Source organism: Coregonus clupeaformis, unplaced genomic scaffold, assembly GCF_020615455.1.
Source record: "Coregonus clupeaformis isolate EN_2021a unplaced genomic scaffold, ASM2061545v1 scaf0005, whole genome shotgun sequence".
NCBI lineage: Eukaryota > Metazoa > Chordata > Actinopteri > Salmoniformes > Salmonidae > Coregonus > Coregonus clupeaformis.
The window spans coordinates 971900-987144 of record NW_025533460.1 but is presented as its reverse complement, the minus strand read 5'-3'; the positions used below and the strand labels follow the sequence as shown (position 1 = coordinate 987144).

The following is a 15245-nucleotide window of genomic DNA, read 5'->3' as shown; positions in this document are numbered from 1 at the left end:
TTAGTCTGTGGAACTTGTTCAGTTTATGTCTCAGTTGTTGAATCTTATTATGTTCATACAAATATTTACACATGTTAAGTTTACTGAAAATAAACGCTGAGTTTACATATTAAATTAGTAAAACAGTATGAAAACATTATTAACTAGTATTACATTATTAAAGTGACCAGTGATTCCATGTCTATGTACATAGGGAAGCAGCCTCTAAAGTGCAGGGTTGAGTAACCGGGTGGTAGCTGGTTAGTGACAGTGACTAAGTTCAGGGCAGGGTACTGGGTGGAGGCCGGCTAGTGATGGCTATTTAACAGTCTGATGGCCTTGAGATAGAAGCTTGTCCGGGAGCAAGATGTTGGTGTCTGCGACGTGGCTGGTTTTCCCTTTGTAATCCGTGATTGTCTGGAGTCCCTGCCACATACGTCTTGTGTCTGAGCCGTTGAATTGCAACTCCACTTTGTCTCCGTACTAACGTTTTGCCTGTTTGATTGCCTTACGGAGGGCATAACTGCACTGTTTGTATTGAACCATATTCCCAGTCACCTTCCGTGGTTAAATGCGGTGGTTCGTGCTTTCAGTTTTGCGTGAATGCTGCCATCTATCCATGGTTTTTGGTTTGGGTAGGTTTTAATGGTCATAGTGGGAACAACATCCGTCATACACTTCCTGATGAACTCAGTCACCATTTCCGTGTATACGTCAATGTTATTCTCAGAGTTAACCCCGAACATATCCCAATCCGCGTGATCAAAACAATCTTGAAGCATGGATTCCGATTGGTCAGACCAGCATTGAGTAGACCTTAGCACGGGTATTTCCTGTTTGAGTTTCTGCCCATTGGAAGGGAGGAGCAGAATTAAGTTGTGATCTGATTTGCGGAAGGGAGGGCAATGGTCGAGAGTTTTTGAAGTTTGAGTACTACAGGCAATGTGTTGCTAGAACTTCGGTAGCGTTTTCCTCAAATTTGCTTTGTTAAAGTCCCCAGCTACAATAAATGCGGCCTTAGGATATGTGGTTTCCAGTTTGCACAAAGTCTAGTGTAGTTCCTTGAGGGCCGTCATGGTTGATTGAGGTATTCTAGGTCGGGTGAACAAAAGGACTTGAGTTCCTGTACGCAATCACAATCACATCATGAGTAGTTAAACATGAAACCTACACCTCTGCCTTTCTTCTTCCCGGAGAGTTCTTTATTCCTGTCTGTGCAATGTACTACTGAGAACCAAGCTGGCTGTATGGACGGGTACAGTATATCCGGAGAGAGCCAATGATTCAGTGAAACAGAGTATGTTACAGTCCCTGATGTCTCTCTGGAAGGGGATCCTCGCCCTGAGCTCATCTACTTTATTGTCCAGGGACTGAACATTAGCGAGTAATATACTCGGAAGCAGTGGATGGTGTGCACGCCTCCTGAGTCGGACTAGAAGTCCACTCCGAATACCTCTTCTCTGCCGGCGGCGTCTTGGAGCAGCCTCTGGGATAATTTCAGTTGCCTTGGTGGGTACAAACAAATAATCTAATTCGGGAAAGTCGTATTTCTGGATGCTGGTGAGTTACCACCGCTCTGATATCCAAAGGTTATTTCCGGCTGTATGTAATCACACAAAAAACTTTCTGGGCTAATAATACAGTAGAATACTCCAACACCTCCACTACGCTGATCCTCAATGCAGGGGCCCCACAAGGGTGCATGCTCAGCCCGCTCCTACCCATGACTGCCACACACGCCTCCAACTCAATCATCAAGTTTGCAGGACGGTGCCTTAGTTTTTCCACATTTTGTTGTTACAGCCTGAATTCAAAATTGATTAAATTGAGATTTTGTGCCACTGGTGTTAAATTCCACAGCAAGAAAAAATTGTTGTTCAAACAGAAGGGGGAACTAACAAAGAGTCACTGACAACAACCAAAACTAAACAGGTGGGGTTTTAGGAGGTGTTCTGAGAGACACTAATGGGGGTGTCCACTGAAAGTTGACTAACAACAACAACTGGGACCTAAAAGACACCTATCATGAGTGCCCACTAAAGTAGCCTAAGAAGAGGCAAACAAAAGAAAAACCCACACCAAACTTAGACAGGAAGCATACCAAAAAGTGGAGAAAACAAAAACAGGGAAGCTCAGATAAAGGATTGTTTTTCTAGAAATCAAAGAGAGCCAACTAAAGGTTTTAAGCCTCCACATTTCTCAAGAAAACTGGAGCACTGGGCCAGCCACTCTTAAATATCACCTGGGCCAGCACAAGTGAAACATCTTCCGACTAACGAGATGGACAAGCCAGCACAGGTGTAACACATACTGACTAACGAGGTGACACCAATCGGTGCGCCCCACGCGCTGACGTCCAACCTCGAAATATAAATGGAAAAACCAAAGCCTGTAACACTAGCCTTCACACAATATCCCATAATGTCTAAGTGGAATTATGTTGAGACATTTTTACAAATTAATTACAAATGAAAAGCTGAAATGTCTTGAGCCAATAAGTATTCAACCCCTTTGTTATGGCAAACCTAAGTACAGTAAGTTCAGGAGTAAAAATGTGCTTAACAAGTCACATAAATTGCATGGACTCAATCTGTACATGAATTGTGTTTTTAAATGATTTTTTTTATGACTACCTCATCTCTGTACCCCACACATACAATTATCTGTAAGGTCCCTCAGTCGAGCAGTGAATTTCAAACATAGATTAAACCACAAACACCAAGGAGGTTTTCCAATGCCTCGCAACGGACGACAGCCATTGGTAGATGGGTAAAAAAACTAAACAACATTGAATATCCCTTTGAGTGTGGTGAAGTTAATTACACTTTGGATGGTGTATCAATACACCTAGTCACCAGAAAGATACAGGTGTCCTTCCTAACTCCGTTGCCGGAGAGCAAGGAAACCGCTCAGGGATTTCACCATGAGGCCAATGGTTACTTTAAAACAGTTACAGAGTTTAATGGCTGTGATTGGAGAAAACTGAGGATGGATCAACAACATTGTAGTTACTCCACAATACTAACCTAAATGACAGAGTGAAAAGAAGGAAGCCTATACAGAATACAAATATTCCAAAACATGCATCCTGTTTGCAATATGGCACTAAAGTAGAACTGCAAAAAATGTGGCAAAGAAATTAACTTGATGTCCTGAATACAAAGCGTTATGTTTGGGGCAAATCCAACACAACACATCACTGAGTACCACTCTTAATATTTTCAAGCTTGGTGGTGGCTGCATCATGTTATGGGTATGCTTGTCATTGGCAAGGACTAGGGATTTTTTTAAAATAAAAAGAAACAGAATAGAGCAAAGCACTTTCCAACAGACACTGGGGAGACAAATTCACCTTTTCAATTTTTCAATTAAAAATATTATAAAATTCTTGCTATCAATAGAATGTGATTCATATGGGGGATACAATCTTCCCAGCTCTGCAGATTTTCCTGCGAAGAGACAGAATCATTAGATCATTTGTTTTGGTACTGTCCATTTGTAGCTTGTTTTTGGACAAATATATGGCAAATAGAAATCCAATATGGATGGTGTTAAGAGATAGATGGGTGGTGTTGAATGGAGTTGAAGGATGGGAATAATAACATCTAACAACAACTAATAACAACAAGATAACTTATAATGTAAGCATACTGTGTCCATAATAAGTATATAGGTTATAGGTTGAGAGCTTTTGTGAAAGAGCACAGTTAGAAAGATATGGCATATAGAAGCAAACCGGATGGACATCATGAAAATGATCAGAGAGGTTGAGGGTAGAGGAAGTTCAGCAGTAAAAACAAACAAAATAGAATGATTGTAAAATTGACTGTGTCCATAAAATGTATATAATAAGTATATGCTGGAAGTAGAGGCCTAAGCATTGTTGTTCACTAGTTTGCTCCAATTAGGGAAGGGGTGGTGGGGTTGGAAAGTAATAAAGGGAAATATATTTAAAAAGGATATGTATGTACAGTGGGGAAAAAAAGTATTTAGTCAGCCACCAATTGTGCAAGTTCTCCCACTTAAAAAGATGAGGCCTGTAATTTTCATCATAGGTACACGTCAACTATGACAGACAAAATGATAAAAGAAAATCCAGAAAATCACATTGTAGGATTTTTAATGAATTTATTTGCAAATTATGGTAGAAAATAAGTATTTGGTCAATAACAAAAGTTTCTCAATACTTTGTTATATACCCTTTGTTGGCAATGACACAGGTCAAACGTTTTCTGTAAGTCTTCACAAGGTTTTCACACACTGTTGCTGGTATCTTGGCCCATTCCTCCATGCAGATCTCCTATAGAGCAGTGATGTTTTGGGGCTGTCGCTGGGCAACACGGACTTTCAACTCCCTCCAAAGATTTTCTATGGGGTTGAGATCTGGAGACTGGCTAGGCCACTCCAGGACCTTAAAATGCTTCTTACGAAGCCACTCCTTCGTTGCCCGGGCGGTGTGTTTGGGATCATTGTCATGCTGAAAGACCCAGCCACGTTTCATCTTCAATGCCCTTGCTGATGGAAGGAGGTTTTCACTCAAAATCTCACGATACATGGCCCCATTCATTCTTTCCTTTACACGGATCAGTCGTCCTGGTCCCTTTGCAGAAAAACAGCCCCAAAGCATGATGTTTCCACCCCCATGCTTCACAGTAGGTATGGTGTTCTTTGGATGCAACTCAGCATTCTTTGTCCTCCAAACACGACGAGTTGAGTTTTTACCCAAAAGTTCTATTTTGGTTTCATCTGACCATATGACATTCTCCCAATCCTCTTCTGGATCATCCAAATGCACTCTAGCAAACTTCAGACGGGCCTGGACATGTACTGGCTTAAGCAGGGGGACACGTCTGGCACTGCAGGATTTGAGTCCCTGGCGGCGTAGTGTGTTACTGATGGTAGGCTTTGTTACTTTGGTCCCAGCTCTCTGCAGGTCATTCACTAGGTCCCCCCGTGTGGTTCTGGGATTTTTGCTCACCGTTCTTGTGATCATTTTGACCCCACGGGGTGAGATCTTGCGTGGAGCCCCAGATCGAGGGAGATTATCAGTGGTCTTGTATGTCTTCCATTTCCTAATAATTGCTCCCACAGTTGATTTCTTCAAACCAAGCTGCTTACCTATTGCAGATTCAGTCTTCCCAGCCTGGTGCAGGTCTACAATTTTGTTTCTGGTGTCCTTTGACAGCTCTTTGGTCTTGGCCATAGTGGAGTTTGGAGTGTGACTGTTTGAGGTTGTGGACAGGTGTCTTTTATACTGATAACAAGTTCAAACCGGTGCCATTAATACAGGTAACGAGTGGAGGACAGAGGAGCCTCTTAAAGAAGAAGTTACAGGTCTGTGAGAGCCAGAAATCTTGCTTGTTTGTAGGTGACCAAATACTTATTTTCCACCATAATTTGCAAATAAATTCATTAAAAAGCCTACAATGTGATTTTCTGGATTTTTTTTTCTCATTTTGTCTGTCATAGTTGATGTGTACCTATGATGAAAATTATAGGCCTCTCTCATCTTTTTAAGTGGGAGGACTTGCACAATTGGTGGCTGACTAAATACTTTTTTCCCCCACTGTGTGTGTGTATATATATATGTATGTATATATATATATATATATATATATATATACATATACACACACACACACAGTGAGGGGAAATTTTTTTTGATCCCCTGCTGATTTTGTATGTTTGCCCACTGACAAAGACATGATCAGTCTATAATTTTAATGGTAGGTTTATTTGAACAGTGAGAGACAGAATAACAACAAAACAATCCTGAAAAACACATGTCAAAAATGTTATAAATTGATTTGCATTTTAATGAGGGAAATAAGTATTTGACCCCTCTGCAAAACATTACTTAGTACTTGGTGGCAAAACCCTTGTTGGCAATCAGAGGTCAGACGTTTCTTGTAGTTGGCCACCAGGTTTGCACACGTCTCAGGAGGGATTTTGTCCCACTCCTCTTTGCAGATCTTCTCCAAGTCATTAAGGTTTCGAAGCTGACGTTTGGCAACTCACACCTTCAGCTCCCTCCACAGATTTTCTATGGGATTAAGGTCTGGAGACTGGCTAGGCCACTCCAGGACTTTAATGTGCTTCTTCTTGAGCCACTCCTTTGTTGCCTTGGCTGTTTGTTTTGGGTCATTGTCATGCAGGAATACCCATCCACGACCCATTTTCAATGCCCTGGCTGAGGGAAGAAGGTTCTCACCCAAGATTTGACGGTACATGGCCCCGTCCATCATCCCTTTGATGCGGTGAAGTTGTCCTGTCCCCTTAGCAGAAAAACAATCCCAAAGCATAATGTTTCCACCTCCATGTTTCACGTGGGGATGGTGTTCTTGGGGTCATAGGCAGCATTCCTCCTCCTCCAAACATAGCGAGTTGAGTTGATGCCAAAGACCTCGATTTTGGTCTCATCTGACCACAACACTTTCACCCAGTTCTCCTCTAAATCATTCAGATGTTCATTGGCAAACTTCAGATGGGCCTGTATATGTGCTTTCTTGAGCAGGGGGACCTTGCGGGCGCTGCAGGATTTCAGTCCTTCACGGCGTAGTGTGTTACCAATTGTTTTCTTGGTGACTATGGTCCCAGCTGCCTTGAGATCATTGACAAGATCCTCCCGTGTAGTTCTGGGCTGATTTCTCACCGTTCTCATGATCATTGCAACTCCACGAGATGAGATCTTGCATGGAGCCCCAGGCCGAGGGAGATTGACAGTTCTTTTGTGTTTCTTCCATTTGCGAAAAATCGCACCAATTGTTGTCACCTTCTCACCAAGCTGCTTGGCGATGGTCTTGTAGCCCATTCCAGCCTTGTGTAGGTCTACAATCTTGTCCCTGACATCCTTGGAGAGCTCTTTGGTCTTGGCCATGGTGGAGAGTTTGGAATCTGATTGATTGATTGCTTCTGTGGACAGGTGTCTTTTATACAGGTAACAAGCTAAGATTAGGAGCACTCCCTTTAAGAGTGTGCTCCTAATCTCAGCTCGTTACCTGTATAAAAGACACCTGGGAGCCAGAAATCTTTCTGGTCAAATACTTATTTCCCTCATTAAAATGCAAATCAATATACAGTGGGGAGAACAAGTATTTGATACACTGCCGATTTTGCAGGTTTTCCTACTTACAAAGAATGTAGACATCTGTAATTGTTATCATAGGTACACTTCAACTGTGAGAGACGGAATCTAAAACAAAAATCCAGAAAATCACATTGTATGATTTTTAAGTAATTAATTTGCATTTTATTGCATGACATAAGTATTTGACCAGTAAGAATTCCGGCTCTCACAGACCTGTTAGTTTTTCTTTAAGAAGTTTTTCTTGTTATCAGTATAAAAGACACCTGTCCACAACCTCAAACAGTCACACTCCAAACTCCACTATGGCCAAGACCAAAGAGCTGTCAAAGGACACCAGAAACAAAATTGTAGACCTGCACCAGGCTGGGAAGACTGAATCTGCAATAGGTAAGCAGCTTGGTTTGAAGAAATCAACTGTGGGAGCAATTATTAGGAAATGGAAGACATACAAGACCACTGATAATCTCCCTCGATCTGGGGCTCCACGCAAGATCTCACCCGTGGGGTCAAAATGATCACAAGAACGGTGAGCAAAAATCCCAGAACCACACGGGGGGACCTAGTGAATGACCTGCAGAGAGCTGGGACCAAAGTAAAGCCTACCATCAGTAACACACTACGCCGCCAGGGACTCAAATCCTGCAGTGCCAGACGTGTCCCCCTGCTTAAGCCAGTACATGTCCAGGCCCGTCTGAAGTTTGCTAGAGTGCATTTGGATGATCCAGAAGAGGATTGGGAGAATGTCATATGGTCAGATGATTTTGAGTGAAAACCTCCTTCCATCAGCAAGGGCATTGAAGATGAAACGTGGCTGGGTCTTTCAGCATGACAATGATCCCAAACACACCGCCCGGGCAACGAAGGAGTGGCTTCGTAAGAAGCATTTCAAGGTCCTGGAGTGGCCTAGCCAGTCTCCAGATCTCAACCCCATAGAAAATCTTTGGAGGGAGTTGAAAGTCTGTGTTGCCCAGCGACAGCCCCAAAACATCACTGCTCTAGAAGAGATCTGCATGGAGGAATGGAGCATCCTGACTGGTTGCATTACCGCCTGGTATGACAACTGCTTGGCCTCCGACCGCAAGGCACTACAGAGGGTAGTGCGTACGGCCCAGTACATCACTGGGGCCAAGCTTCCTGCCATCCAGGACCTCTATACCAGGCGGTGTCAGAGGAAGGCCCTCAAAATTGTCAAAGACTCCAGCCACCTTAGTCATAGACTGTTCTCTCTGCTACCGCACGGCAAGCGGTACCGGAGTGCCAAGTCTAGGTCCAAAAGACTTCTCAACAGCTTCTACCCCCAAGCCATAAGACTCCTGAACAGCTAATCATGGCTACCCTGACTATTTGCACTGCCCCCCCCCACCCCATCCTTTTTATGCTGCTGCTACTCTGTTAATTATTTATGCATAGTCACTTTAACTCTACCCACATGTACATATTACCTCAACTACCTCAACTAGCCGGTGCCCCCGCACATTGACTCTGCAACGGTACCCCCCTGTGTATATATAGCCTCCCTACTGTTATTTTATTTTACTTCTGCTCTTTTTTTTCTCAACACTTTTTTTGTTGTTGTTTTATTTTTACTTTTTTTGTTAAAAATAAATGCACTGTTGGTTAAGGGCTGTAAGTAAGCATTTCACTGTAATGTCTGCACCTGTTGTATTCGGCGCATGTGACCAATACAATTTGATTTGATTTGATTTGAGGAATGGGTCAAAATACCAGCAACAGTGTGTGAAAACCTTGTGAAGACTTACAGAAAACGTTTGACCTGTGTCATTGCCAACAAAGGGTATATAACAAAGCAAAGTATTGAGAAACTTTTGTTATTGACCAAATACTTATTTTCCACCATAATTTGCAAATAAATTCTTAAAAAATCCTACAATGTGATTTTCTGGATTTTTTTTCTCACTTTGTCTGTCATAGTTGACGTGTACCTATGATGACAATTACAGGCCTCTCTCATCTTTTTAAGTGGGAGAACTTGCACAATTGGTGGCTGACTAAATACTTTTTCCCCCACTGTATATATAAAATAAAAAAATAAAATTCACCTTTCAGCAGGACAATAACCTAAAACACAAGGCCAAATATACACTGGAGTTGTTTACCAAGACTACTTATGGTTTTGACTTAAGTCATTTAGAAAATCTATGGCAAGACTTGAAAATGGCTGTTTAGCAATGATCAACAACCAACTTGACAGAGTTTGAAGAATTTAAAAAAGAATAATATGCAAATATTGTACAATCCAGGTGTGCAAAGCTCTTATCAAGAAAGACTCCGCTGTAATCGCTGCCAAAAGTGATTCTAACATTTACTGACTGATGTGAATACTTATGTAAATGAGATATTTCTGTATTTCATTTTCTATAAATATGCACACATTTCTAAAATCATGTTTTCACTTTGTTATTATAGGGTATTGTGTGTAGATGAGTAATTTAATAAAACAAAATTATCCATTTTGAATTCAGGCTGTAACACAACAAAATGTGGAATAAGTCAATGAATCCAGTGACTGATGTGGTAAACTCCTCAATGTTATCGGATGAATTCCGGAACATATTCCTGTACATGCTATCGAAATAGTCCTATAGCTTATCATCCGCTTCATCAGGCCACTTCCATATTGAGCACATCACTGTTACTTCCTGTTTGAGTTTTTGCTTGTAAGCAGGAGGATAGAGTTATGGTCTGATTTAGCCTTTAAAAAATGAGCAACAGTGTAATGAAATGTAGCTTTAAAAATAGTTGGACAGGCCTGAGTAGCACAGCGGTCTAAGGCACTGCATCGCAGTGCTTGAGGCGTCACTACAGACCAGGGTTCGATCCCAGGCTGTGACCGGGAGACCAATGAAGCGGCACACAATCGGCCCAACGTCGTCCGGGTTAGGGGAGGGTTTGGCCGGCCGGGATTTCCTTGTCCCATCGCGCTCTAGCGACTCCTTGTGGGGGCCGGGCGCCTGCAAGCTGACATTGGTCGCCAGCTGGACGGTGTTTCCTCCAACACATTGGTGCAGCTGGCTTCCGGGTTAAGCGAGCAGTGTGTCAAGAAGCAGTGCAGCTTGGCAGGATCGTGCTCTCGACCTTCGCCTCTCCCGAGTCCATAGGGGAGTTGCAGCGATGGGACAAGACTGTAACTACCAATTGGATATTACAAAATTGGGGAGAAAAAGGGGTGGACTGCAGCTTTTAGCACTACCAAGGGACTCGTGATTCGAGTATAAAGGACTCAGACTTGGACTCGGACTCGAACACAAAGGACTTGGGACTCAGACTCAAGGTTTAGTGACTTGACTACATCACTGCCCCTGGCCATCTCCTACTATCCACTTCCTCCTATCTTTTTCCTTCCTCTCTCTTTCTTTCTCTCTCCCTCTACCACATTTAACCACCACTATCAAATCTGTTTTCCCCTTAGTTATTTAACTTCAAAACTGTTATTGTAATAGACAACAAATTGTGTTGTAGGTTGGCATGGCAGGCGATGCGACAGCTTCATCCGGAGGCCATTGCTGCGATCCAGAGCAAAGCGCTCTTCAGTCAGGCTGAGGAGGCTCTGCTGGCTAAGATTCCCTCAGTGAGTGAGTCTCGGGTTTCTATGGGGTTTGAAATATGGAGTCACATGAGGTGAAGAAGACCCAGCTCTTGCTCTTGAAATATGGAGTCAGTCAGCTCCTACTACACAAAGCAACGGCCAAATATAGACTTACGTAAAGGATTGATGCTCTCCATTACTTCTCAACCTTTTAATCATACACACAGTTCAGAGATAATAAACACCATAAACCAGAACCATATACAGTCCACACCATATGTATTTGCACAGTGAAGCTAAACATTTAAATGTGGCTTTATACTCCAGTATTTTGAATTTGAGATAGAATGTTTAATATTAGGTGACAGTACAGAATGCCACCTTTTATTTGAGGGTATTTTCATACATATCTGTTGTACTGTTTAGAAATGAAAGCGCGTCATGTATCTAGTTTGAAGAGTGTAAAGTGTATTAAAAAAGTCAAGTTTAATATTTGGTCCCATATTCCTTGCACTCAATGACTACATCAAACTTGTGACTCTTCAAACTTGCTGGATGCATTTTTAGTTTGTTTTCGTTGTGTTTTGAATTACGTTTTGCCCAATAGGAACTGAATGGTAAATAATATCTTGTGTCATTTTGGAGTCACTTTCATTATAAGTAAGAATAGATGTTTCTGAACACTTACAGTTGAAGTCGGAAGTTTACATACACTTAGATTGGAGTCATTAAAACTCGTTTTTCAACCACTCCACACATTTCTTGTTAACAAACTATAGTTTTGGCAAGTTGGTTAGGACATCTACTTTGTGCATGACGCAAGTAATTTTTCCAACAATTGTTTACAGATAGATTATTTAACTTATAATTCACTGTATCACAAGTCAGAAGTTTACATACACTAAGTTGACTGTGCTTTTAAACAGCTTGGAAAATTCCAGAAAATGATGTAATGGCTTTAGAAGCTTCAAATAGGCTAATTGACATCATTTCAGTAAATTGGAGGTGTACCTGTGGATGTATTTCAAGGCCTACCTTCAAACTCAGTGCCTCTTCACTTGACATCATGGGAAAATCAAAATGAATCAGCCAAGACTTCCGAAAATAAGTTGTAAACCTCCACAAGTCTGGTTCATCCTTGGGAGCAATTTCAAAACGACTGAAGGTACCACGTTCATCTGTACAAACAATAGTACGCAAGTATAAACACCATGGGACCACGCAGCCATCATACCGCTCAGGAAGGAGAAGCGTTCTGTCTCCTAGAGATTAACGTACTTTGGTGTGAAAAGTGCAAATCAATCCCAGAACAACAGCAAAGGACCTTGTGAAGATGCTGGAGGAAACAGGTACAAAAGTATCTATATCCACAGTAAAACGAGACCTATATCGACATAACCTGAAAGGCCGCTCAGCAAGGAAGAAGCCACTGCTCCAAAACCGCCATAAAAAAAACAGACTACGGTTTGCAACTGCACATGGGGACAAAGATCGTACTTTTTGGATAAATGTCCTCTGGACTGATAAAACAAAAATAGAACTGTTTGGCCATAATGATAATCGTTATGTTTGGAGGAAAAAGGGGGAACTTGCTAGCTGAAGAACACCATCTCAACTGTGAAGCACGGGGGTGGCAGCATCATGCTGTGGGGGTGCTTTGCTGCAGGAGGGACTGGTGCACTTCACAAAATAGATGGCATCATGAGGAAGGAAAATGATGTGCATATATTGAAGCAACATCTCAAGACATCAGTCAGGAAGTTAAAGCTTGGTCGCAAATTGTTCTTCCAAATGGACAATGACCCCAAGCATACTTCCAAATTTGTGGCAAAATGGCTTAAGGACAACAAAGTCAAGGTATTGGAGTGGCCATCACAAAGCCCTGACCTCAATCCTATAGAAAATGTGTGGGCAGAACTGAAAAAGCATGTGTGCGAGCAAGGAGGCCTACAAACCTGACTCAGTTACACCATCTCTGTTAGGAGGAATGGGCCAAAATTCACCCAACTTATTGTGGGAAGCTTGTGGAAGGCTACCTGAAACGTTTGACCCAAGTTAAACAATTAAAAGGCAATGCTACCAAATACTAATTGAGTGTATGTAAACTTCTGACCCACTGGGAATGTGATGAAATAAATAAAAGCTTAAATAAATCATTCTCTGCTATTATTCTGACCTTTCACATTCTTAAAATAAAGTGGTGATCCTAACTGACCTAAGACAGGGAATTTTTACTAGGATTAAATGTCAGGAATTGTGAAAAACTGAGTTTAAATGTATTTGGCTAAGGTGTATGTACATTTCCGAATTCAACTGTATATTACTCCAGTTATCATTCACCATTCAGTTAATATTGGGCAAAACATAACCAAAACAAACTGCAAATGCATCCAACGAGTTTGTAGAGTCCCAAGCTTTATTCTAGTCATTGTGTGCAAGGAATCTGGTACCAAATACTAAACAATTGGCTACTTTAATACACAATAGGTGAATTTGTCCAAATACTTATGATTTCTTCAAATGAGGGGGAATAGAAGCATAAAGTGCTTTCATTTCTAAATGGTAAAACAGATATGTATTTGCTTATGGTCTTGCCTACACCTAGTGACTTGTTTTTAAAATTACAGTGGGGAAAAAAAATATTTAGTCAGCCACCAATTGTGCAAGTTCTCCCACTTAAAAAGATGAGAGGCCTACAAATTGAGGAAAAGAAATCCAGAAAATCACATTGTAAGATTTTTAATGAATTTATTTGCAAATTATGGTGGAAAATAAGTATTTGGTCACCTACAAACAAGCAAGATTTCTGGCTCTCACAGACCTGTAACTTCTTCTTTAAGAGGCTCCTCTGTCCTCCACTCGTTACCTCTATTAATGGCACCTGTTTGAACTTGTTATCAGTATAAAAGACACCTGTCCACAACCTCAAACAGTCACACTCCAAACTCCACTATGGCCAAGACCAAAGAGCTGTCAAAGGACACCAGAAACAAAAATTGTAGACCTGCACCAGGCTGGGAAGACTGAATCTGCAATAGGTAAGCAGCTTGGTTTGAAGAAATCAACTGTGGGAGCAATTATTAGGAAATGGAAGACATACAAGACCACTGATAATCTCCCTCGATCTGGGGCTCCACGCAAGATCTCACCCTGTGGGGTCAAAATGATCACAAGAACGGTGAGCAAAAATCCCAGAATCACACGGGGTGACCTAGTGAATGACCTGCAGAGAGCTGGGACCAAAGTAACAAAGCCTACCATCAGTAACACACTACGCCGCCAGGGACTCAAATCCTGCAGTGCCAGACGTGTCCCCCTGCTTAAGCCAGTACATGTCCAGGCCCGTCTGAAGTTTGCTAGAGTGCATTTGGATGATCCAGAAGAGGATTGGGAGAAAGTCATATGGTCAGATGAAACCAAAATAGAACTTTTTGGTAAAAACTCAACTCGTCGTGTTTGGAGGACAAAGAATGCAGAGTTGCATCCAAAGAACACCATACCTACTGTGAAGCATGGGGGTGGAAACATCATGCTTTGGGGGCTGTTTTTCTGCAAAGGGACCAGGACGACTGATCCGTGTAAAGGAAAGAATGAATGGGGCCATGTATCGTGAGATTTTGAGTGAAAACCTCCTTCCATCAGCAAGGGTATTGAAGATGAAACGTGGCTGGGTCTTTCAGCATGACAATGATCCCAAACACACCGCCCGGGCAACGAAGGAGTGGCTTCGTAAGAAGCATTTCAAGGTCCTGGAGTGGCCTAGCCAGTCTCCAGATCTCAACCCCATAGAAAATCTTTGGAGGGAGTTGAAAGTCCGTGTTGTCCAGCGACAGCCCCAAAACATCACTGCTCTAGAGGAGATCTGCATGGAGGAATGGGCCAAAATACCAGCAACGGTGTGTGAAAACCTTGTGAAGACTTACAGAAAACATTTGACCTGTGTCATTGCCAACAAAGGGTATATAACAAAGTATTGAGAAACTTTTGTTATTGACCAAATACTTATTTTCCACCATAATTTGCAAATAAATTCATTAAAAATCCTACAATGTGATTTTCTGGATTTCTTTTCCTAATTTTGTCTCTCATAGTTGATGTGTACCTATGATGAAAATTACAGGCCTCTCTCATCTTTTTAAGTGGGAGAACTTGCACAATTGGTGGCTGACTAAATACTTTTTCCCCCACTGTATATTAGCAAAAAATATTCAATTTTATTTGGAATGGCAAGCCAGACAAAATTAAATGGGCCTATTTATATAATGAATATGAATTCAGAGGGCAGAAATGATTAAATATTAAAGTATTAGACCTCTCACTAAAGGCGTCAGTCATACAAAAGTTATACTTAAATCCGGACTGGTTCTCTAGCAGATTAGTAAAAATGTCTCACCCCATGTTCAAGAATGGCCTTTTTCCCTTTATTCAGATTACAAACTTTCACTTTCGGTTATTTGAAAATGAAATAATCTCCAAAATATTGCTATTTTTAAAACAAGCCATAGAAAGTTGGTTGCAATTTCTGTTTAATCCACCAGAAAAGACAGAACAAATATTACAACAAATATTATGGTTAAACTCAATTATATTAATTGATAAAATGTTTATTTTGGGGGGGAAATGTTTTTAAAA

General features: G+C 41.5%; 1 protein-coding gene across 2 annotated transcripts in view; it reads left to right on the top strand.

Annotated features, from left to right (window-relative positions):
- The window catches only part of LOC121577838 (microspherule protein 1-like), a 44120-nt gene that overhangs the window by 10115 nt on the left and 18760 nt on the right, over positions 1-15245 (top strand). For both annotated transcript variants that reach the window (XM_041891765.1, XM_041891767.1), the window contains one exon: positions 10547-10655. In XM_041891765.1, the coding sequence (XP_041747699.1) occupies positions 10547-10655 (109 nt within the window). The remainder of the gene's footprint in view (positions 1-10546; positions 10656-15245) is intronic.